At 38.2% G+C, this 26,471-nt stretch overlaps 1 protein-coding gene across 5 annotated transcripts in view; it reads right to left on the bottom strand.

Annotated features, from left to right (window-relative positions):
* LOC123757462 (PHD and RING finger domain-containing protein 1) overlaps nt 1-26,471 on the bottom strand; it is a 97,028-nt gene that overhangs the window by 57,164 nt on the left and 13,393 nt on the right. For 4 of the 5 annotated variants that reach the window (XR_006772753.2, XM_045741104.2, XM_045741113.2 and 1 more), the window contains exons 3-6: nt 16,776-17,008; nt 16,015-16,167; nt 8,867-9,028; nt 402-626 (exon numbers count right to left, since the gene is read on the bottom strand). Coding sequence is in view for 4 of the 5 variants with exons in the window: in XM_045741104.2 (XP_045597060.2) it covers nt 402-626; nt 8,867-9,028; nt 16,015-16,167; nt 16,776-17,008 (773 nt within the window). In the remaining variant the exon portion in view is untranslated. The remainder of the gene's footprint in view (nt 1-401; nt 627-8,866; nt 9,029-16,014; nt 16,168-16,775; nt 17,009-26,471) is intronic. The other variant, XM_045741122.2, reaches the window with a different exon arrangement.

Below are 26,471 nucleotides of genomic sequence, written 5' to 3'. Positions count from 1 at the left end.
CATATATATAGCAGTGCAAGCTCCCCATGCTAGGGCCTTCCTGTTGGCAATCCATAATTCCACTTGGGCACTTTGATTCCAATTATCTTTAAAAACAAAATGCAAATTGATATGGGTTTACTCTTTGTATGATTCAGCAAATCCATTTGAAAAGTTCTTTATCACAGTGGGACACAAGATAGCCTGGTGTGTCCATGCAGTGTCCTGTATGAACCCCTGAGCCCCTGGTCAGGGAAATGACTAACAAAACTTTGCTAAGAAAATTATTAGATCTCTTAACAGTACGAAGTAATATTTACCTGTATTTACTATGTAATACATTCCATTTTCTTTATAGCTGCCATATCATATATAATTATCGTATTGCAAACATAAAACAAGAAATTCAACTATAAACTTACTGCAATAGCCTCAAGCAGAGCTTCCTGTTCTCGCATTTCATTTTCTGTAATAATAGCCCTCTGCTGTCGAGATCGTGTGATACGAGCACGAACTCTTTCTGAGGCACGGGTACGGGGTAAGAGCCTTGGTCTCTCAACAGCTCGGTTTGGACGCAAGGCTGGGAGGGATGAGCTTGGAGCACCATCTTCAATTAAGTCATGAAGTTCTCCGTCCTCAATTTCAGCCTGGAATAAATTTTCAGAATTAAATAAACATTGCTGTATAATTATATTTTAAATACCATATACTGTATGTGTCTGTGTGTGTGTGTGTAATTACCTAAGAGTAGTTACAGGATGAGAGCTATGCTCGTGGTGTCCCGTCTTCCCAACACTTTTTGTCATATAACGCTTTGAAACTACTGACGGTCTTGGCCTCCACCACCTTCTCATCTAACTTGTTCCAACCGTCTACCACTCTGTTTGCGAAAGTGAATTTTCTTATATTTCTTCGGCATCTGTGTTTAGCTAGTTTAAATCTATAACCTCTTGTTCTTGAAGTTCCAGGTCTCAGGAAATCTTCCCTATCGATTTTATCAATTCCTGTTACTATTTTGTACGTAGTGATCATATCACCTCTTTTTCTTCTGTCTTCTAGTTTTGGCATATTTAATGCCTCTAACCTCTCCTCGTAGCTCTTGCCCTTCAGTTCTGGGAGCCACTTAGTAGCATGTCTTTGCACCTTTTCCAGTTTGTTGATGTACTTCTTAAGATATGGGCACCACACAACTGCTGCATATTCGAGCTTTGGCCTAACAAAAGTCATGAACAATTTCTTTAGTATTTCGCCATCCATGTATTTAAAAGCAATTCTGAAGTTAGAAAGCGTAGCATAGGCTCCTCGCACAACTTTCTTTACGGGGTCCTCAGGTGATAGTTTTCTATTTAGAACCATCCCTAGATCTCTTATCAGAATTCTGTAAGGATTTCTCACATAATTTATAGGTTGTGTGGGGTCTATGTTTACCTATTCCACATTCCATAACATGGCATTTATTAACATTAAACTCCATTTGCCAAGTAGTGCTCCATATACTTATTTTGTCCAGGTCTTCTTGAAGGGCATGACAATCATCTAAGTTTCTATCCTTCCTATTATCTTAGCATCATCAGCAAACATGTTCAAATAATTCTGTATTCTATCTGGTAGATCATTTATGTAGACAATGAACATTACTGGTGCAAGAACTGAACCCTGTGGTACTCCACTTGTGACATTTCTCTAGTCAGATACATTGCCTCTGATTACTGCCCTCATTTTTCTATCAGTCAAAACATTTTTCATTCATGTTAGAAGCTCACTTGTTACCCCTCCAATATTTTCCAGTTTCCAGAACAACCTCTTATGTGGAACTCTGTCGAAAGCCTTTTTTAGGTCCAGATAGATGCAGTCAACCCAACCATCTCTTTCCTTTAACATCTCTGTGGCTCTATCATAGAAACTGAGTAAATTCGATACACAGGATCTTCCAGATCGAAAACCATACTGTCTGTCTAATATTATATTATTTCTCTCCAGGTGATCTACCCATTTAATTTTTATTATTTTTTCCAGTATTTTGACTAGTACACTAGTCAATGATACAGGTCTATAATTGAAGGGGTCTTCCCTGCTGCCACTTTTATAGATTGAAACTATGTTAGTCTGTTTCCACACATCTGCTACGAAATTAAATACACACACACTTTGTACATAAAAACAAAGCAACAAAATCAGCAGTGGAAGGGGTAGTAAAGAGGAAAGGGAACATGTTCCTGAAAATTGTATATACCAACATAGATGGAGTGAGGTCAAAAACTTTGGAGTTGCAAGATATAATCCAGCTTTGGGTCCCAGATATTGTCGCATTATCAGAGATGAAACTTGAAGGAAATATAATAAATGAAGTCATATTCCCAAGAGGTTACTCAGTTTGGAGACGTGACAGGAAAACTAGGAAGGGAGGAGGAGTGGCTGTACTGGTGAAAAAACACCTGAAGGTAAGAGAGTTAATATTTGAAAACCCTCTAGATATTGACATAATGGCATTGCAGGTCTGGAATCAGGATGATAAGCTGATAATTGTAAATGCCTACAGCCCACCAGCAAGCAACGCATGGACAAAGGAAGAACTGGATGACAAACGAGAGGGCCTCATAATGGTCATGAGAGATATTATTGCACAAGCAGATAAAGATAAATCGACTGTTGATACTGGGGGACTTCAACTTTAAAGCAATAGACTGGGAGGCCTATGAAGCAAGAACAGAGGACTTTTGGACATGCAGATTTGTGAACCTCATTCTGGAGACATTCTTGTATCAACACACAAAGCAGCCCATAAGAATGAGGGAAGGAGATGTACCGTCAGTACTGGATTTAGTATTCACCAAGAAAGAAGAAGAGATATTTGACATCCAGTACCTTCCTCCCTTGGGAAAGAGTGATCACGTCCTGTTAGACATTAAATATGCTTTAAGATATCATCTAGAATAAAATGGGGACATTGAAACAGATGATAAACTCGATTTAAGGAGAGGTCACTATGGAGAACTTCAAAATTTTTTTAATGAGTGTAACTGGTCAGACTTGTTGCTAGGCGGGGAAGTAAATGAAATGTATGCCCAATTTTCCAAAATATACAATGAAGGCACACAAACATTCATACCAAAACAGAGATGCTGGGATAGAAAACAGGATTGGTTCAACAGAAATTGTGAGAGGGCCAGAGACCAAAAGACACATAAATGGAATCAGTATAGGAAGAGGCCAAACCCTCGAACATACCAGCGATACAAAGATGCGAGAAACAACTATACGGCAGTAAGAAGAGAGTCAGAAAGAAATTTTAAAAAAGGGATAGCGGATAAATGTAAAACAGAACCGGGCCTATTTTACAAATTCATAAACAACAAATTGCAGGTGAAGGATAATATCCAGAGGTTGAAAATGGGAAACATTCACAGAAAATGAAAATGAAATGTGTGAAACATTAAAGTTCCAAAGTGTGTTTGTACAAAATGAAATCTTCAGAGAACCAGACACTATAAGAATTCCAGAGAACAACATAGAGCATATAGAGGTGTCTAGAGATGAAGTGGAAAATATGCTAAAGGAGCTCAGTAAGAACAAAGCAGCTGGCCCAGATGGCGTTTCACCATGGGTTCTGAGAGAATGTGCATCTGAGCTCAGCATTCCACTTCACCTGATCTTTCAGGCATCCCTGTGTACAGGAGTCATAGCAGACGTGTGGAAACAGGCTAACATAGTTCCAATCTACAAAAGTGGCAGCAGGAAACACCCCTTCAATTATAGACCTGTATCATTGACTAGTGTAATAGTCAAAATACTGGAAAAAATGATACAAACTAAATGGGTAGAACACCTGGAGAGAAATTATAATACCAGACTGACAGTATGGTTTTCGATCTGGAAGATCCTGTGTATTGAATTTACTCAGTTTCTATGATCGAGCCAGAGATTTTACAGAAAGTGATGGTTGGGTTGACTGCATCTATCTGGACCTAAAAAAGGCTTTCGACACAGTTCCACATAAGAGGTTGTTCTGGAAACTGGAAAATATTGGAGGAGTGAGAGGTAAGCTTCTAACATGGATGGAAAATTTCCTGACTGATAGAAAAATGAGGGCAGTAATCAGAGGCAATGTATCGGACTGGAGAAATGTCACAAGTGGAGTACCACAGGGTTCAGTTCTTGCACCAGTGATGTTTATTGTCTACATAAATGATCTACCAATTGGTATACAGAATTATATGAACATGTTTGCTGATGATGCTAAGATAATAGGAAGGATAAGAAACTTAGATGATTGTCGTGCCCTTCAAGATGACCTGGACAAAATAAGTATATGGAGCACCACTTGGCAAATGGAATTTAATGTGAATAAATGCCATGTTATAGAATGTGTGTGTAATAGGAGAACATAGACCCCACGCAACCTATATATTATGTAAGAAATCTTTAAAGAATTCTGATAAAGAAAGAGATCTAGGAGTGGTTCTAGATAGAAAACTATCACCTGAGGACCACATAAAGAATATTGTGCAAGGAGCCTATGCTATGCTTTCTAACTTCAGAATTGCATTTAAATACATGGATGGCGATATACTAAAGAAATTGTTCATGACTTTTGTTAGGCCAAAGCTAGAATATGCAGCTGTTGTGTGGTGCCCATATCTTAAGAAGCACATCAACAAACTGGAAAAGGTGCAAAGACATGCTACTAAGTGGCTCCCAGAACTGAAGGGCAAGAGCTACGAGGAGAGGTTAGAAGCATTAAATATGCCAAAACTAGAAGACAGAAGAAAAAGAGGTGATATGATCACTACATACAAAATAGTAACAGGAATTGATAAAATCGACAGGGAAGACTTCCTGAGACCTGGAATTTCAAGAACAAGAGGTCATAGATTTAAACTAGCTAAACACAGATGCCGAAGAAATATAAGAAAATTCACCTTCGCAAATAGAGTGGTAGACGGTTGGAACAAGTTAAGTGAGAAGGTGGTGGAGGCCAAGACCGTCAGTAGTTTCAAAGCGTTATATGACAAAGAGTGCTGGGAAGACGGGACACCACGAGCGTAGCTCTCATCCTGTAACTACACTTAGGTAATTACACTTAGGTAATTACTCGACCATTGTCTTTGTAAAAGTAAGAAATGTCTTGCAAAACGCTTCTAGGCATCAGATCACAAATAAAATATGAAAATGAACCTTGGAGAGTTAATTTTTCAATTACCCTCAACAGTGAAGAAAAACGTAAGAAATACCAGTATTGAGAAGATTCGTGTTAGAATCATTAATCTTACCCTTTCGGTCATATTCAACAACATATGTTCACAAAAAGGACTGCTACCAATAAATAAATAAAATATATATATAATATATATATATATATTTATTTATTTTCCCCCCCACCGTAGGGACGGTGGGGCAAATAGCCTCGGCTACCATCATCTTTTTTACGGTCACAGTTGGTCGGGTGGTTAAGGTACCATGTACACCAGTTGCATTGTGCTCCTGGCTGTCTAGGTTCGAATCACTTCTGGGATGTGGAGTTTTCAGTCGCATATATGCTTGGGGACAGTTCAAGCTTGTTTGCTTTTGTGTAGCGCATGTGGCCCTACAAAGTGAGGTGATTTGATGAAATGACTATGCCCAAGATTATCACCATTTACCGTCGGGACAGTGGGGAAAATAGCCTTGGCTACCATCTTCTTTTGTACGGTCACGATTGATCGAGTGGTTAAGGTACCATGTAAACCAGCTGCATTGTGCTCCAGGCTGTCTGGGTTCGAGTCACTTCTGGGGTATGGTGTTTTTAGTTCATAAGTTCATATACAGGCATACCTCAGAATAAGAGTTTAATCCGTTCCTGGAGACGCCTCGCCTTCCGAAAACTCGCATTCCGAAGTTAATTTCCCCATAAGAAATAAAGGGAAATGAATTAATCCGTTCCTGACTACCCCAAAAACCCCACATCAAACTAAATTTTTATACCTAATTCATCTAAATAAACCTACAAAACTGTGTTCCAGTTATTACTTACCTTGCTGTCGAGTGCTGTAGGCGTATGGAAGATGGTGAGGAGGGGGGAGGAGGAGAGGAGTTACTGTTTGGAAGGGGAGTCCCCTTCCATAATCACATCACATAACCCCATGCCTTGTAACACTATGGATACCACTTCTCTTTCTAAATTTTTCAAACCAGCCCCTGCTTGCCTTAAACTCTTTCTTATCTGCATCACTCGTTGCAGGGGTATTCTTTAGAAGGTCTTCGTGCAACACCCTGGCTTTCTCACAAATAATGGCCTCCGAAACACTATCACCCCTCAACTCCTTGTCGTGTATCCAAATTAATAACAACTTTTCCACTTCTTCAAGTATTTGTGGTCTTTGTGCCGTTAATGTTCTTACTCCTTTTGCCACTTTAGCACCCATAATCTTATTTTTCTTCTTAAGTATAGTGCATATTGTTGATGTGGCTTTGTTGTACTGCCTACAAAGTTCAACAACACGTGTACCGTTCTCATGCTTCCGAATGATCTCTTGTTTCTCCTCTATTGTCATCCTCACATGAGCTTTCTGGCCTTTATCCTTACCACTGGCTTTCTTGGGACCCATGGTGAGATATATAATAACAAATTGTATAGACAAATCACCAAAAATCCAACAAAACACTGAAAATCCGCGAGAAGAATTGATGTGGGGGTAGTCACTGAGCGCGAGACAATAATAAACTGAGGGGCGGCGGGGCGGAGGGGCGACGATCGCCGAACCACCACGCGCTAGGTCGGCTGTACGCGTATCAACAAACTCGCATCCAAACTCGCCTCCCGAAGTAACCATCGCCTTCCGAGACAAATTTTTGGAGTAAATACACCTCGCCTTCCGAAAACCTCGCATACAGGGACAATCGCATTCCGAGGTACCACTGTAATGTGTGTATATATATATATATATATATATATATATTTTATATATTTTATTTATTTATTTATTTATTTAATTATTATATGTCGTACCTAGTAGCCAGAACGCACTTCTCAGCCAACTATGCAAGGCCCAATTTGCCTAATAAGCCAAGTTTTCATGAATTATTTATTTTTCGACTACCTAATCTAACCTAACCTACCTTTTTCGGCTACCTAACCAACTTAACCTATAAAGATAGGTTAGGTTAGGTTAGGTAGGGTTGGTTAGGTTCGGTCATATATCTACGTTAATTTTAACTCCAATAAAAAATAATTGACCTCATACATAATGAAATGGGTAGCTTTCTCTTTTCATAAGAAAAAAAACAGAGAAAATACATTAATTCATGAAAACTTGGCTTATTAGGCAAATCGTGCCTTGCATAGTAGGCTGAGAAGTGCGTTCTGGCTACTAGGTACGACATATCATATATATATATATATATATATATATATATATATATATATATATATATGTGTGTGTGTGTGTGTGTGTGTGTGTGTGTGTGTGTGTGTGTGTGTGTGTGTGTGTATGTGTATGTGTATGTGTATGTGTATGTGTATGTATGTATGTATGTATGTGTGTTTGTGCCTGTCTAAGTTTGGAGGCCAGATGATTGGGCTAGCCTCGCCCAACTTTGCCATGTAAATTGTTTGGGGTGTGGGACAGACATAGGCTGGTCAGGGTCAGCCTAAGTTAAATATTTAAGAAATATTAGCACTTATAGAGAAGGGGGATGAAATGGCAGGAAGAGAAAGGGTAGGGAGATGAGGGGATAAAATGGGGGTTAGAGGTTTGGGTTCCCTACCAGACTTCTAAACTTCAAGCCACATTTTATTCCTTTCCCATCTTGCCAGGTATGACTTCCTCAGTGTTCTGGAGAAATGCCCCTTACTGAGAAATGGGAGGGTGGGGAAGAGACTTCAGTTGCTCATTGGACCCTCCCCTCCCTACCAAGTGCATTGGTTGGTTGTTCTTGGTCTTAAGACAGATGAATGTTGACATGGGAAGCCAGCAGCTGCCATGGTGCTGCCACCTGCTGGTGGTCAGCTGTTATTAGGGTGGGGGTGTATGATATAACTACTGGGTAGCTTGTTTGCAAAGTTATCTGCTGCAGTGTTTGTTTACTTTCTATGAACAATATAGGTGTCTATTTTACTTTGTTCCTTTCTGGAGATGTATCGACAGTGGTCATGAGCCTCCTGCTCCCTGCACCTCTGATGAGGGGGGCTGGGGGCAAGGTTTGCCCTTAGATCTCTGATAAGCTATTAAGGACTCTCAAGGATCGATGTGTAGCTAGCTACAAGGAGCCACCAAGGCCAACCCACAAAGAGGTGTTTCATTACATTCAACTTTTTTTTTTTTAAATGTTTCAGTGGCAATAAATTTAAGGATAGACATGAGGATTACATCGAGTGCAGCAAACTTTATTTATCAATTAGGTGTTTAATTGAAACTAGGCGTTTTCCAAAAAGTTTGCACAATTTTCCAGCCTCGATAAATTATCAAAATACCACAGAGCAGATCCATATTATATTCAATATTTTATTTTGTTAAAAATTTATAAGGCATATATAAATTTTAAACATATTGTAAAGTAATAATAAAAAAATGAATATGCATTTTTGTTTTATTCAAAGCAAATAGCTTTAGAATTATTTATGTTTTCATTTACTTATGTATCAAATATTGAATACATATTTGCACTGTTTATACAAAAACCACCTTTGAGCTCAACTGTACCAATGGTATGAGTAAATTTGGAGCCAACTCGAAGCATCTGGTTCATGCATACAAACCATTCAAACTTCTTTTATACTGAACTTAACTTTCTAACCTTTTAAATATATCTTACCATAGTGATGAATACAAATAAAAATAATAATAATAATGATAACAAAAATCTATATAATTTGTTTAAAACTAAAGTCTTACTACATGATAAAACAGACCTCTGCGGCAGCCGAGGAGCTATTCACAGCCTGGCAGTCAGGACAGAACCACTCTTCGATGGGTACACGAGTCAATGGTGGGTCAAGGCACTCCAGGTGATAACCCAAATCACAGCCATCACACAACAGCAGCCGGTCCTCACGGTCACTCCGACCGCAAACCTAACAGGCAAATTCAGGAATTCATTTCCCCACTGTAAGAAAGCTTTTTCTTGTACTTCTTGACAAGACTAAATTAAGAAAATGTAAACAATTAAATAAGGAATAACTAAACAATTTTGTGTAACTTAAGCAAACGGTTAATGTATCCTATCTATGGGGTATGATGTTTACAAGCAATGTATCCTCACAAAGAATACACAGCATTTTGTATGCCATTATCTGCAACAGACAAAATATAGTGTACAGTTATGAAAAGTAGCAGTTCACAAACAGCCGTTTTCTGTGTGAGTTGGTAAGGTAAGGTGGATGTCTTGGGTTCATGTGTTTTAGTGCCCTATATTTTGTCCTGTGTGGCAACTTGAGAGAACGGGCTGCTACAATAACCAGTGGTCAGTTTAATTTGTGCTTGACTCTAGCAGACTGGTCTCAGACTGTGACTGTGAGCAAATGAAGCACAAAATAAAATGAAAGATAGTAATCTAAATAATGATATTGTTATATTTTGACCATGTAACGTCAATACTTATTAAATTTTTAAAATTATACTCTATAAAACTCTGAAAGTAAAAATAAAATATATAACTAGAGCAGAATGCATTCAGAATAATATGAAAAAGTTGAAATAAATATAAAAAACAAAAAGCATAAAAAGCTGGTATATGACAGGATTTGTACCAAATTAAAATTACTGTACCATACTGTTCATCTCCAGATTGCCTTACAGTAAGTACGTGCAGTTCTGCTTGTGCATACAAAATTTTTCATCTGATGCCAAAGTTACAGCACAAACTTTCACACGCGGCCATGTATTCTATAACAGTACTGTACTTTTCATTCAAAAGTCCATTGTGCGTGTTCATACCATCTCACCACAGTTGACGCTTTGCCTATTATGTACATACCCAGGCACTGGATTTGCATCCAATGCATAATTGCATTTGCTGCCTTGTCCAACCTCTCTTTCTCACCCAACTTCCTGTAGGTAGGCTCTTATCTACAAGTTTCCACAATTCAATCCAATCACAGTTTCTCACTGTGACTAGTTCCTTCAAATATACTATGATTTTGAACAAAATGACACAGTAGTCACTGGCTCCTAGGAGAACATCATATTCTGAACACTAGATTTAGTATAGTTGGAGAAGGGGTGAGGGGGGGGGGTTGGAAGCAGAAAAAGAAAAAATGCATCTGTAAATGCTAATATCTCTAAAAGATTTTAACTTAGGCTGACCCTGACCAGCCTAGGTCTGTCCTGTACCCAAGACCATTCCCCCAAGCATCTGGCCTCCAACCATGGACAGATCAACAAACACAATCAGTTAAGGATATGTATGTTGGGCCAGGTAAGTGCTATGATGATGGGAAAATAAAAGCTGAAAAGTCTATGTTTGACTCCAAATTAATTTTGGGTCCCATATGACTGCTGAGAGATACTATTTAGCCAAATATTCCCAGTTTGCTAACTGTAGGCAGTAAATATGGGTGACTAACTTACCCACTGCTGCCCACTTGATGGGGGCGGAGTGGAAGTAAACATCAATTATGACACTAGCTCTCCACTTATGCTAGTTGCTTAACTTAGAGAATGTACCCGTGATTGGCCTCGAACCCGTTGATGATGTAATAAGATACTGTACAATAAATTTTATAACTAGCTTATCAAGACTGTAACTTACTTAGCTAAATGAATTTTGGGGTTCTGTCCCTGGGTCCATCATATGCTTGTAACCCTTTTCACTACAGCTCACAGGATGGGTATGGGGGGTGCATAATAAATTAACTAAACTAGACCATATGGGCAACCAACCCGTTCTCGCAAATTCGTAAAGTCAATTGACTTATTAACTACGTGCATAGGTGATATACTAAACATAATAGATACCCTTAAAAAGCTTCATAGAAAACACCGACCTTACCTAACCTTGTTAGTATCTTAAGATAAGCATCTTATTGCTTCGTAATTACAATTATTACTTAACCTATACCTATAATAGGTTAAGTAACAATTGTAATTACGAAGCTATAAGATGCTTATCTTAAGATACTAACAAAGTTAGGTAAGGTCGGTGTTTTTTATGAAGCTTTTTAAGGGTATCTATTATGTTTAGTATGTCACCTATGCACTTATTTAATAAGTCAATATTGACTTTACGAATTTGCGAGAACGGGTTGGGGCAACATTGGTATTTAAACATTAACAAAAAATGTCATCATGATAATTGCATTTCAAAATATTATCAACACACTGATGGCAGTATTTTGAGGGGTTAATAGTGTTATTTTGATTAAATTGGCATCAAGGTTAGTACTGTATGCTGTGTGTGCGCGGTGTCTTGCCTTCCCTATAACACTTTGAAGCTCCAGATGGTTTTGAAATCCATCACTCATAAATTACTCCAAACATTTGCAGCTGTTTGAGAAAGAAGAAGGAAAAAAAAAACCTTTCATTTATGCAGACGATGAGTCACAATAATGTGGCAGAAGTAGTGATGACCAAACCACACATCAGAAGCGTGAGAAATGAAGTCCGGTCCATCCTGGACCATTATCAAGTCGTATGTGATAATTACTTGATAATGGTCCAGGATGAGCTAAAACGTTATTGTTGCTCCATCTTCTATTGTGTGGTTTGGTCATCAACTTTTATTGATTTTTTTCAGCACCTTTGTTTTTTAGCTCGAATTTACATCTCGTGTTTTAAAAAATTCCTTCTAGTCAACTTTATAGATTCTTGTTGTGATGTTTGTATTTACACAGTATACAAAAAAAAAAAAAAAATATTGGGACTAATACTGCGACTAGAGAAAATAGTTGTGTGTACTTAAAAAATCAGTGATTAATGGTTGACATAATAACAGAAAGGTGTAAAAGGGAGAAACAAACAAGGGTATCAGCACTGAAGAAAGTAGAAAGGATAAGAAGACAGGAAATGTTATAGTTCGCTGTACAGCAGTGCAACATACCAAAGTGTGTATGAAATGGAAACAATGACAATAAGGCAGAACAAGCTCTTATATTTAGGATACATACAAGAACAAACACAGACTGTTATAAATAAAGTGCTGAATACAGAGAGAGAAACTGAGATGAAGAAATAATATAGGAGATAACATAGATAAAAGTAGGCTATATGAGGTAGGCCACATACAAATGGAAGGCGAAATTAAATCTAGATAAAGAGGCCAATTATTAGTAATTTGAGTGCAGTATGTCAAATTTGAAATATGCAGCTGATACATTTATTCAAGCAGAAAGGAAGAGAGCTAAAGAGACTACATAATCAAACATTTTACTGAGGCATGTGGTGGAGAATAATGAAACAACGTCTGTGAAACAAACGTGATTGGAAGTGTTTGATCAGTTTAAGTACCTAGGATGTGTGACTGATGAAAAAGAGCTATCTTTGCAGTTGAGGTTGACAGTAGGGTTAATAAGAAACAGCTAGCGCAATAAAAGCTTTAATAAGGAGAGAAGCAAGATAGGAATAGAAGCAGCTAGAGGTCAGAATGAAGAAGAGGTACTGCAGACTTATGTAGGGTTGTACATCGGTGTGATATGAAAGTGAAAATCAAAAGTTAAAGCAGCAGAAATGGTCAATCTGAGAAGCATGTGCATTGTTAGGAAAACAGATTCAAAATTAAAATATGCAGAAATGTGGCATGCTGAACCACTGGATTGCACTTATGAGTTTGATTTATGGGTTATGAGATCAAATCAGCTGGTGTATAGATGTGCTTCCAATCATCAGAGATCTCTGGGTACAGTGGCATCATACACAAAAATTTGCCACTTCCTTGGTATCCAGAGAACCACTTTGAGGACAACATGTAAGCAGCTTCCATCTCGCCACATCACTGACTAAATGTCCTGGTATCTCTTCTAACAGGACATTCATGGATTATTTGAAGATATTTGTAAACATTTCATTATTTGTAATGAGAGTTCAGCATCCTGTTAGACCATGTGCATTGTGCAGTGAACGATATAGCGACATGAAGTGACAAACAGTAAGTCCATGGTGATATTGCGAGAGGAGGGTGATCAGGTGCAACAGGCCAGTGTCTAACCCACAGCTGAAGCACATTTTTGTATCACAGGCTCAAAGTAAGACAACTACAATTTCTTTGTCATTTTCCCATACCCTACATATGTTTTTCTGTAGCATCATAGGAACAAAATATTTGATTCTTTTCTTATTTTGGCTGGGGAGGGAGGAGGTGCCAATAAGCATAACTTTGCCACTGTCAACATGACAAACCAAGAGTAAGGCAACAGTAATTTGCACTTAATATATACCGTATTAACCTCATAATCTCCAAGTTTTTCATAGCACTGAAATAATTATTTTTATTTTTTTATTAAAAACAATAACACCTATTTTCCCTTAGAAATTTTTTGAAATTTAATTACAGCATTTGTTAGTTAAATTTTTGTGTCCAGAAATTCCCTGTCTAACACTTTCTCAACTTACAACGACCAAACTCGCCTATAATTTGTTCTATTTTCTTAACTCACCACCTTGATTCTACCTAAATGAGGTTCTAGGAATTCTCCTATTCCCCAAGCCCAGCTCGGGGCCAGGCTTGACTTGTGATAACTTGGTCCAACAGGCTGTTGCTAAGGGTGGGCCGCAGGACCACATATCCACTACAGCCCGGTTGGTCTGTCACTTCTTGAAGAAAACTGTCTAGTTTTTCTTGAAGATTTCCACTTTTGTTCCGGCAATATTTCATATACATGCTGGGGGATATATTTAACAACCGTGGACCTCTTATGTACATACAGTGTTCTCTGATTATGTCAATGGCACCTCTACTCTTCACTGGTTCAATTCTACATTTCCTTCCATATCGTTCACTCCAGCATCATGTTATTTTACTGTGCAAATTAGGAACCGGGCCCTCCAGTATCTTCCATACACAGTATATATTATTTGGTACTTCTCTCGTCTCCTTTCTAGAGTATACTTTGAGACGGTCCCAATAGTTTAGGGGCTTTATTGTGTCTATGTGAGCTGTATATGTTCTCTGTATTCCCTCTATTTCAGCTATCTCTTCTGCTATGAAGGGAGAAGTGAGTATGAAACATTACTCAAAGCAGGACAGCACAAGCAATTTGAACAGTATGAGCATTGTGATGGGATCCCTGGTGCCATTTTCTCTGTCAACAAGAACAAATTGTTCTTTTAATTTTGGTAGACAGGTGAAGAGTGAATTCGAGGGAGGAAAGTGGGAGAACAACATGAGTGAGGAAGTAGGAAGTGAGAGTGGACAACACATAGGCTAGGGTAAGCAATAAGACTAGATTGAAGACAGGAGAAAATGCACTAGGGTAAGCAATAAGACTAGATTGAAGACAGGAGAAAATGCACTGTTATGTATTGTAGATAACAATCCATAAAGAGAACGGTACGCCTGGTTTTATGAAGTGGTGCCGCTGCTATAGATGATTATTGGATTGTGGGATTGCTTATTTATGTGAAGTTATACTGTATATTTTACAGTGTCATTAATGATGTAAAGTATGAGTAATATTTGTAATGCTCTTATTATTTATTATCAGTAACATCTTATGTTACTCACCTCTTATTTTCTAGGCGGATGCCTCCTCACCCCACGAAAGTGAAACTGGATAGTGAAAGTGTATGTAAATAAGCAAAACAAATGCACATACAAAACACATTGCTCTGCAAATTCATGTTGATGTCATGAATTCATCTTCACTTCTCACAAGGAAAAAAAAAATCAACAACTTTCTAGTTTCTGTCTGTACAGCACTTCAAGTCTTCTCGTAAGGAAAATTAACACTTTCGCGCTCTCGGCGCTCAAAAAAAAACAATACCCCAGATGCTTTCGGCACTTCGCGCGCCTACGCGGTAAGACCGAAAAAGTGTACACTCTTTTGACTGTCCTGACAATAATTGAAGGCGCACGTATTTAAATTTGGTATCACTGTGTTCGCAATGAAATTGTCTATAAGAGCATACCTATAAAATGCCGCCCAAGCATAAGGAGTATCAACACCAAATAAAAAACTATGCAGATCACTCGCCGAGAGCGCCAAACAGCAACAAAATGTTTCCACTCTCTTAATGGTTGCGAAGCCTACAGTTGTCCTACATCGCTAATTTTGGTATCATTGGAATCGCAATAAAATTCTCTACACGGACATATGCATATGAATGTTTAATATAGGTAATTGCCCACCCGCAAGAGTGTGTGAAGTGGAGAGTAGTTAGCCGCGAGCGCACTGGCGAAAACACAGGTGGGAAATCATGCTTGGAAAGTTTATACGTTTCCTGACCCTACTTTTCTATGTACGTATTTCTTTTTTATACCAATGTGTTCGCAATAAAATTTTCTATAAGATGAACTGTATAACATTTGTACAAAGCATGTGTAAGAGAAGCGCCAAATATAGAACCACGTCGCTCAGTATGCGTTCGCGGCAGAAACGAACGCATTGTTTTCGTTCGTTTGATGTTTGTCATGTTTATACTTGTTGAAACATTTTATAATTTGTATGACAGTGATCGCAGTAAAATTCCCTACACAGACATATACATAACACATACAAATATTTCCCACGTGTTGGATATATCAACGGCTAAAGGGAACCCACTGCCACACGCTCGCCACACCCCCAAACATACTTTGTGTATTTTTTTTTTACTCATAGAAGTTTATGTGATATAATATTCATTCTGGTACCAAAAAATTCGCAAATAAATTCTCTACAAAACAAAAGTATCCCCATCCATTTCGGTTAAAAAATGGAATTTATAGAAATATTTTTTCGATTGACGAGAAAAGTAGGCTGTTATGCGGAATCGTAAGAAAAACCAGTGACGAGTTATCTCTAATATAAAGCGCGAAAGTGTTAAGAGAAAATTTTATCAAACAAAAATTATGGAGTTTTATTTTTATTTCCCGTTATCAATGAAGAACAGCAGAGCCAGTTTTAAAGATTTATAAATATCTACTTACCTCACAGAAGGTGTGGTCCTCCTGTTCCTCTGGTGGAAGGTCATCAGGCTTTACTTCCTTAACGGTAACTCGTCGGATAACACGCCCCCCAATGCGCTGGCGCACCAACACCAACAAAAATGGTGTCCGATCTTGAGGGCAGCTGTTATTTGTCTGTTTATAAAATTTGAAGAATTTGTAAATACTGTATAAATTTAAAGGATTATTTTAAGCATCAAATAACTAAATATAAAAAATGACTTCAAGATTGACATTTTTGTATTAATGCATGCGAGTATTTAATAACAAGTACAGGTATGTGTACTGGATCTGACGTCTACTTTCCATTATGTCACAATGAAAATAAAATATTAACAATAAAGTTCCTAGAAAATAAGAATAATGACTAATTTTAAACAATTAAGAGAAGAGCTAAAGAGCTCCAACCCTAAAACATTTAATAAGCTGAGATTATGCAAGATAAAGAACACTTTGCAAAGAAATCTTCACTGAAAATCCAAAAGCATTAAAGTAAGGCATTAAAGATTGAAGTCTGATATCTTTATATTCCCAATACATAAGAGAATAACGTAAAATTTAACCCTAAGAGCAGAATATGTCAAAAGTTTGTGAAACAAATGATGTCCTGTGCACAAATGTGGAGTAAGAGCAGACTGTTTAGAAAAGAAACATCATCATAGGATTTCTTTCACCAACACAAAGTGAAGATTTATTATTATATTTTAGATTGAAATTATCAAAATCTTTATATACAAACTTACTCTTGACCACTCGAGAATACATTCAAGGCAAAATGAATGTTCACAGCCTTCCGGTGATCCAATTTCTCCTTTCATACGTCCAAGGCAGATAGCACATGGTTCACCAGCTCCTTCTCCATTGTCACTACTCTCAGATTCATTTCCTTTTTCAACTAAGGATTTTGTTGTGAGGGAATTATTTGCAGATGTTGATTGAACTTCGTCATCAGAATCATATTCTTCACTGTCTGTTGCTGAAAAAAGAAATATATGTACTAGTACAGTATATATAAATATGAGTAAATGTGTATATGTATGAATGAATGAATGAATGAATGAGAGTGAGTGAGTGAGTGAGCATGTGTGTGTACTCACCTAGTTGTGCTTGCAGGGGTTGAGCTGTGGCTCTTTGGTCCTGCCTCTCGACTGTCAATCAACTGGTGTACAGATTCCTGAGCCTACTGGGCTCTATCATATCTACATTTGAAACTGTGTATGGAGTCAGCCTCCACCACATCACTGCCTAATACATTCCATCTGTTAACTACTCTTGACACTGAAAAAATTCCTTCTAATGTCCCTGTGGCTCATTTGGGCACTAAGTTTCCATGTGTTTCCCCTTGTTCACATCCCACCCATGCTAAACAGTTTATCTTTATCTACCCTGTCAATTCCTCTGAGAATTTTGTAAGTAGTGATCATGTTTTCCTTAACTCTTCTGTCTTCCATTGTCGTGAGGTTCAGTTCCAGCAATCTTTCCTCGTAGCTCATACCTCTCAACTCGGGGACTAGCCTGGTGGCATACCTCTGAACTTTTTCTAGCTTCATTTTGTGTATGAGTAGATGTGGACTCCAAGCTGGAGCAGCATATTTCAGTACTGGTCTGACATATGAGGTATACAAGGTTCTGAATGATTCTTTACACAAGTTTCTGAAGGCAGTTCTTATGTTCGCCAGCCTTGCTTATGCCGTTGATGTTATCCTCTTGATGTGGGCTTCAGGGGACAGGTCTGGTGTGATATCAACCCCCATTTCTCTTTTCCTGACTCCTGAAGGATTTCCTCTCCCAGCTGGTTACTTGTGTTCAGCCTTCTGCTCCCTATGCCTATCTTCTTCACTTTGCACTTGCTCGAGTTAAACCCTAGTAGCCACCAGGACTCCGCTGGTGACATCACACCAGTCTGAGGTCTCACCTCTCATAGTAACTCTCTGCTTCCTGTTGTTTAGGTATTCCCTTATCCACTGGAGCACCTTACCACTTACTCCAGTTTGTTTCTCTAACTTATGAAACAGTCTCTGTCACACACTTTCTGACAGTCCAAGAAAAGTGAGTAAAGCTAAAGTGCAAAGTGTTAATAATGCAGTGTGGGAGTGGTACATGTACTTCAACATCTGAGGGTACCTCATCACCATCCCTCTCCATTTCAGTCAACCCAACACCCTTTACATCCACCACCTCTACCATATGAATAACCGTGCACCATTAATAATAATTTTCAGCTTCATAAAAAGATCAGAACTTCTCATATTGATGAGTACAAAAAAAGTTAAATTTTGTCCACTAGATTTTTAGGATGAAAAACCACTTACTGTCACACACAGAGATCACACTAATGTGATGCATCAAATGAACAAATCCACAAGGGCCGTGACGAGGATTTGAGCCTGCGCCCGGGAGCATCCCAGACACTGCCTTAATCGACTGAGCTACGACAGGGTTAAAAGGGGTCCCCTTTTAACCCTGTCGCAGCTCAATCGATTAAGGCAGTGTCTGGGATGCTCCCAGATGCAGGTTCGAATCCTCGTCACGGCCCTTGTGGATTTGACCACTTACTGTATCTGCACACAACGGGGTATTTGTACAGTCTTGGTTTAAGGTATCTGGAAAGCACGTAGTCATCTCTGTGTATGCACATGTGTATGTAAATACAGCCCATCCTCCTGTTTTGGTAGTACTGTACTTACAGTAATGATAAGGAACATAGTACATATATAAACATACAACACAATTAGAAAGTAGAAATCGTTACTACTGAATTTAGACAAACTAGAAAAGATTTTCTATTTATGTTGCAGAGACAAAATAAACTAACCTAACTTTCCTAGGCCTAATACACGATATCTAAGGTCTAATATAGTACATGTGTCCTATACTAGGCCTAGGAATTTTTAAGTTTATTTTTTGGCTTCATTTTTTGGACTCAATAAAGTGAATACTGCTGTACCAAATTCTATTAATTGCTTAGTATGTAAATCTTTGTACTATGGTGCACATAGTTACAAAAACTACTATCTAAAAAGAAGGATGGGTTGGTATATATGTATGTGTGCGCGCGCTCACCTATTTGTGCCTGCAGGATCAAGCATTAGCTTTTGGGCCCTGCCATTCTAGCCTTCAGTTGTTTACAGCAACAAGTCCTGTCCTGTTTCCCTATAATATCTACTTTTAAAATTATGACTGGAGTTTACTTTCCCAACCTGCTCCTTAAGATTATTCCATTTTCCCAATATTCTTACACTAAATGAAAACTTTCTAACATCTCTGTGATTCAGTCTCAAGATTCCACACATGCCCCATCGTTCTATTGGTATTCAATGTGAACATTTCTTCTATTTCTGCCTAGTCAATCCCCTTAAGTATTTTATAGTTTTTTTTTTATGTCTTCCCTCTCTCCTTTTTTCTAGCATTGTCAAGTTCAGTTCTTTCACTCTTCATATACCATCTCTCGCAGTTTTGGGTTGAGTCATCACAAACTTCTGAACCATTTCCAGTTTTCTTATGTTTCTTTAGGTAGGGACTCGGAGATGGGATGGCATACTCTAGGACTGGTCTCACGTAGGCAGTGTAAAGAACATAAGAATGAAGATAGCTGCAGAAAGGCTATTGGCCCATACGAGGCCACACCTAAATAAGAACAAAGGTAACTGCAGAAGGCCTATTGGCCCATATGAGGCAGCTCCTATCTATAACCACCCAATCCCACTCATATACTTGTCCAACCCGCGCTTGAAACGATCGAGGGACCCCACCTCTACCACGTTACGCGGTAACTGGTTCCACAAATCAACAACCCTGTTACTGAACCAGTATTTACCCAAGTCTTTCCTAAATCTAAACTTATCCAATTTATACCCATTGTTTTGTGTTCTGTCTTGTGTTGATACTTTTAATACCCTATTAATATCTCCTTTGTTATGTCCATTCATCCACTTGTAAACCTCTATCATGTCACCCCTAACTCTTCGCCTTTCCAGTGAATGCAATTTAAGCTTTGTTAATCTTTCTTCATATGAAAGATTTCTAATTTGGGGAATTAACTTAGTCATCCTACGCTGGACACGTTCAAGTGAATTTATATCCATTCTATAGTACGGCGACCAAAACTGAACTGCATAATCTAAATGGGGCCTAACCAGAGCAAGATATAGCTTAAGAACCACACCAGGTGTCTTGTTACTAACGCTTCGATTAATAAATCCCAGTGTCCTATTTGCCTTATTACGAACATTCATGCATTGATCCTTTTGTTTTATATTCTTATCATAACTCCCAGATCCCTTTCGCAATTCGACTTCGCAATCTCAACACCATCTAGCTCGTATCTTGTAACTCTATCATCATTACCTAGCCTCAAAACTTTACATTTATCAGCATTAAACTGCATCTGCCAATCCTTTGACCATTTCAAAACCCTATTTAGATCAACTTGAAGTGATAGTGAGTCTTCTTTCGTGTTAATTTCCCTGCCGATTTTTGTATCACCGGCAAATTTGCAAATGTTGCTACTCAAACCTGAATCTAAATCATTTATATATATTATAAACAACAGAGGTCCCAGGACAGAGCCCTGAGGCACTCCACTTACAACATTTTCTCACCCTGACTTAACCCCATTTATACTAACTCTGTTTTCTTTGGAATAGCCATGCCCTAATCCAACTTAATATAGCACCTCCAATACCATGAGCCTCTATTTTTTTAATCAGTCTTTCATGTGGCACCGTATCAAAAGCTTTGCTAAAGTCAAGGTACACGACATCACAATCCTTACCACTATCAACTGCCTCAACTATGCTGGAATAAAAAGATAACAAATTTGTTAAACATGAACGGCCATTTGTAAAACCATGTTGCGACTCATTTATTAATTTGTGTTTTTCAAGATGAAGACGAATTTTATTTGCAATTATAGATTCAAGTAACTTTCCCACAATAGACGTTAGGCTAATTGGTCGATAGTTTGACGCAAGTGATCTATCTCCTTTCTTAAAAATTGGTATCACATTAGCAACTTTCCATAACTCTGCCACTCTGCCTAACTCTATTGATTTATTAAATATGGTAGACAGTGGGTCGCAAAGCTCCTCTTTGCATTCTTTAAGCACCCTGGCAAACACTTCATCCGGCCCTGGGGATTTGTTTGGTTTGAGTTTAACTATTTGTTTAATTACATCCTCCCTGGTAACTGCTAAACAAGTCAACCTGTCCTTGTCCCCACCCACATATACTTGTTCGGCTGAAGGCATATTGTTAAGTTCCTCTTTAGTAAATACAGATATAAAATATTTATTAAAAATACTACTCATCTCTTCATCATTATCTGTTATTTGACCTGTCTCAGTTTTTAATGGACCTATCCTTTCCTTAGTCTTTGTCCGGTATAACTGGAAAAACCCTTTAGGATTTGTCTTTGCTTGCTCTGCTATGCGAACTTCATAGTTTCTTTTTGCTTTCCTTATCTCTTTTTTAGTATTTCTAACCAGTTGTACGAATTCCTGTTCTAAACTGACTTCCCCATTTTCATACATCCTTTTGTATCACACACACTCTTTTCACCAATAAGGTTCTTCAGATCCTTTGTTATCCACTTTGGATCTTTAGTATTCGATCTATTCAATTTATATGGTATACTACGTTCCTGGGCTTCACTTAGAATATTTTTAAATAGGTTATATTTTGAGTCCACATCGAAAACCCCTTTTACGTCACCTATCGCTGGGTTCACGTCTAGCTCTAAGACCGGCCCATACCCCATACCCAAGACTTTCCAATCTATTTGACCCAATAAATTTCTTAGGTTATTGAAATTAGCTTTTCGAAAATCAGGTACTTTAACAGAATTTTCTCCTACAGATCTATTCCATTCTATGCCAAATCTGATTTCTTTATGATCACTGTTCCCTAGCTCATTCCCTATTTCGATGTCCTTAATTTGTGTTTCCCTGTTAGTTAACACTAAATCTAAAATATTATTTTCCCGCGTTGGTTCCTTAATGTGTTGCATAAGAAAGCAATTGTCAATTAATTCTAGAAAATCTTCTGCTTCATTATTCCCTGTTTTGTTCAACCAGTTTATTCCACTAAAATTAAAGTCACCCATGACATAAATACTGTTAGATCTAGATGCTCTAGATATTTCATCCCATAGATACTTTGCTTCCATTCTGTCTAAATTTGGTGGCCTATATATAACTCCTATTATAATATTATTTGCTTTTTCGTTTAATTCTATCCAAATAGTTTCTGTGTGTGGCTCAGACTTGATTCCCTCTTTGAGACTACATTTCAAATTGTCCCTAACGTATATGGCTACTCCCCCTCCTCGTCTAATATATCTATCTGTGTGAAATAGTTTAAATCCATTTATTTGATATTCAGCTAATAGTTCTCTATTTTCTACATTCATCCACGTTTCGGTAAGCGCGATATCTATTTTTTCTGTGCAGACAAGAGCATTTAATTTGTTTATTTTATTTCTTAGACTTCTACTGTTAGTGTAATATACCCTAAGTGAATTGTTATTTTGAGGCCCTTCAATTTCCCTGATCATTTTGCCAATTCCTTTCTCCCTCAAACACATACTTTTATTATCTCCTTCCTCCAAATCAATTCCCATACCACTATCTACTAACAGTTTAAACCCAAACAAACACCTCTAACCACTGGTTCAAATGAGTTCGCAACAGCAACAACCCCAGCCCTGATAGATGCACCCCATATTTGCATCCACCCAATCTCCTTCAAATGTGCCTAACCTACTCTTGAAACAATCAAGGGATCCTACTTCTCTTATGTTACACTGTAATTGGTTCCACAAATACACAACCCTGTTACCGAACCAGTATTCTCCCAGGTCTTTCCTAAATGTATACTTATCCAATTTATACCCATTGTTTCATGTTCTCATGTTGATTCTTTTAAGGGGCCGGGACTTCAACAAATATTTGAATTATATGAAAATTACATGAAAATATTAAACAAAACTCCAATTATTTATCATAAGCATCATCAAAGTTTCATTCCAATATGTTAAGAAATAGATTTTGTGTTTATATATAAACAAAAAAATAATGTTTTGATGATAAGGAGAACAGCTCCTATTAAATGGAACTGAGGGATAATGTAATAATAGAGACGCAAGCACCTGTCCGACACACAAAGAAGAAGAATAGTCGTAAGGAAGATCTACAAAGTGGATATGCAGCTGGTGCCTTTCTATCATTGATGAGTATTAGATAATAACAAATAATAAGTATGTACAGTGGAACCTTGGGTTACGAACGTCCCTGTTTACGAGTTTTTCGGGTTACGAGCCCAATTTGTTTAGAAAATTTGCATTGGAATACGAGCATTACATTGGGCTACGTGTTTGTTAATACACGTACGGGCTAACCTAGCGCGTGGTGGCACGGCAATCGCGCCTCAGTTTACCAGTGCCTCGCGCCCAGTGACTATCTCGCCAGAATTCATCACAAGGATTTACAGTTTTTTGGCCATTTGAGCATAAAAGTTGATGTTATATATCACACCATGGGTCCCAAGAAAGCCAGTGGTAAGGTTCAACCTAAGAAAATAGTTGTGAGTAGAGGCAGTAGAGGATGTCCCTGCCTCATTAAAAAAATGTGTGAAGTATGGGAAGAACTGCAAAGTTTTGTTGAAAAAACTCACCCAGATAAAGCTGTAGCAGGCCATTGCATTGACCTTTTAAATGGTAATGTGATGTCTTATTACAGACAAGTGTTAAAGTGTAGGGAAAAACAAGTGTCTTTAGACAGATTCTTAGTAAGACAAGCAAGCAAGCAGTGAGCCACAAGCAGGTCCAAGTGGTATGCAGGCAAAATGTTCCAGTGTATGCACTCCAGAAAAATCTTTACTGCCTGATGTTATATTGGAAAGGACTCCTCTTCCAAACAATAACACCTCTCCTCCTCCCCCTTCCTCACCATCTTCCATATGCTAACAGCAGTTATCAGCAAGGGTAAGTAATAACTTGAACATACTTTTTTTGTGTAGATTTGGATGAATTAGGTATAAGATTTAGTTTGAAGTGAAGTTTTTGGGTAGTCAGGAACGATTAATGATGGGGAATTATTTCCCCATTAATAATGGGGAAATAATTCCCCATTATTTCTTATGGGGAATTACCTTTGGTTTACGAATTTTCGGGTTACGAGCTGTCTCTAGGAACAAATTAAGTTCTTAAACTGTGGTACCCCTGTAAGTTATTATGCTGTATTTTCTTATATTTCATACAAAAATTGCCCTATGCCAATCTGTTACTTCCATCAATGTCCAACATTTTTTTTCTCCTGTTTCTCATCTGATTTTGTTGTGGCTTCTACATCTTGGAGAATGCAAATCCTCTACTAAGTTAGAACGAAATTGGTCAACGTGTAAATCATCCACACGCGACAGTACAGTATTTGTAACTTTTAATTTAATTTGGCAGTGTTATTTACAGACTTTAAAACCATTTTCTTTGTCTCTTTAGGTTGTATTGATGAACGGGGACCAGATGCGGGGTTTAATCACTTATATACAGTATACATACTATCCTTATTGATCCATTATCCTCATCCCTATTTTAGGGAGGGGGGAGGGGGGTTATTTTTTCTTGACTTCATTTGAACACATATTGACCTATAACTTTCACATATGCGAGTATGAATGCCAAGCAATGTTTATTAACCCTTAACATGCTCGGGGTTTAATATCCTGTCATCCCCACAGGCACATGTCATTTTGAAAAAAAAAAAAAAATTATTTTTCTTTCTAACCTGTTAATTTGTGTTCACTGATCACGGGAAAAATAATAAAAAAATCGTAAGTGGCATATATTGCCCGCTATAGGGCGGGGAAGTCTGGCAAATTATAGGCGCTGACTCAGCATGCGTCCCAGGCGGTCTGTTGCTCGCAAGCTGTCAGGCCAGAGTTGCCACAAAGAGATAATTACCGAATTATTTCAATGTCTGATTGATTTTTCATACTTTTTTTGCTGTAATATTATTCAATAGTGTGTACAGTGGTACCTCGGAATGCGATTGTCCCTGTATGCGAGGTTTTCGGAAAGCGAACAGTATTTACTCCAAAAATTTGTCTCGGAAGGCGAGGGTTACTTCGGGACGCGAGTTTGTTGATACGCGTACAGGCTGACCTAGCGCGTGGTGGTTCGGCGATCGTCGCCCCTCTGCCCCGCCGCCCCTCAGTTTACCATTGTCTCGCGCTCAGTGACTACCCCCACATCAATTCTTCTCGCGGATTTTCAGTGTTTTGTTGGATTTTTGGTGATTTGTCTATACAATTTGTTATTATATATCTCACCATGGGTCCCAAGAAAGCCAGTGGTAAGGATAAAGGCCAGAAAGCTCATGTGAGGATGACAATAGAGGAGAAACAAGAGATCATTCGGAAGCATGAGAACGGTACACGTGTTGTTGAACTTTGTAGGCAGTACAACAAAGCCACATCAACAATATGCACTATACTTAAGAAGAAAAATAAGATTATGGGTGCTAAAGTGGCAAAAGGAGTAAGAACATTAACGGCACAAAGACCACAAATACTTGAAGAAGTGGAAAAGTTGTTATTAATTTGGATACACGACAAGGAGTTGAGGGGTGATAGTGTTTCGGAGGCCATTATTTGTGAGAAAGCCAGGGTGTTGCACGAAGACCTTCTAAAGAATACCCCTGCAACGAGTGATGCAGATAAGAAAGAGTTTAAGGCAAGCAGGGGCTGGTTTGAAAAATTTAGAAAGAGATGTGGTATCCATAGTGTTACAAGGCATGGGGTTATGCGATGTGATTATGGAAGGGGACTCCCCTTCCAAACAGTAACTCCTCTCCTCCTCCCCCCTCCTCACCATCTTCCATACGCCTACAGCACTCGACAGCAAGGTAAGTAATAACTGGAACATAGTTTTGTAGGTTTATTTAGATGAATTAGGTAAATTAGGTATAAAAATTTAGTTTGATGTGGGGTTTTTGGGGTAGTCAGGAACGGATTAATTCATTTCCCTTTATTTCTTATGGGGAAATTAACTTCGGAATGCGAGTTTTCGGAATGCGAGGCGTCTCCAGGAACGGATTAAACTCGTATTCTAAGGTATGCCTGTAGTTTGATATATTTATATAATAAAATGAGTGAATCATTGCTGTACTCAAAAATATGGTGTGCATATTGTTGATTCAATTATGTTCATCAATTGGTGAACAAATACTTTGTCGGTTATTACATTATAAGCACAGGTTATATAAAAGTATCTGCATGTTTTGTTCACTATAACGAACCACTAAGTAGCTATTATGAGTCAAAAAGTAACGAGGAGTGACCGCCGTGTACCAGCCAGCCACTCACACCCTCACTCCAGTCATCTTACTCACCCACATTCTCCTCCCACAATAATGTTTTTGCTATAATTCACTATATACAGACGT

Source organism: Procambarus clarkii, chromosome 22 (assembly GCF_040958095.1).
Source record: "Procambarus clarkii isolate CNS0578487 chromosome 22, FALCON_Pclarkii_2.0, whole genome shotgun sequence".
Classification (NCBI taxonomy): domain Eukaryota; kingdom Metazoa; phylum Arthropoda; class Malacostraca; order Decapoda; family Cambaridae; genus Procambarus; species Procambarus clarkii.
The sequence above is the reverse complement of the archived record's forward strand: the minus strand, read 5'-3'. Positions and strand labels throughout refer to the sequence as shown.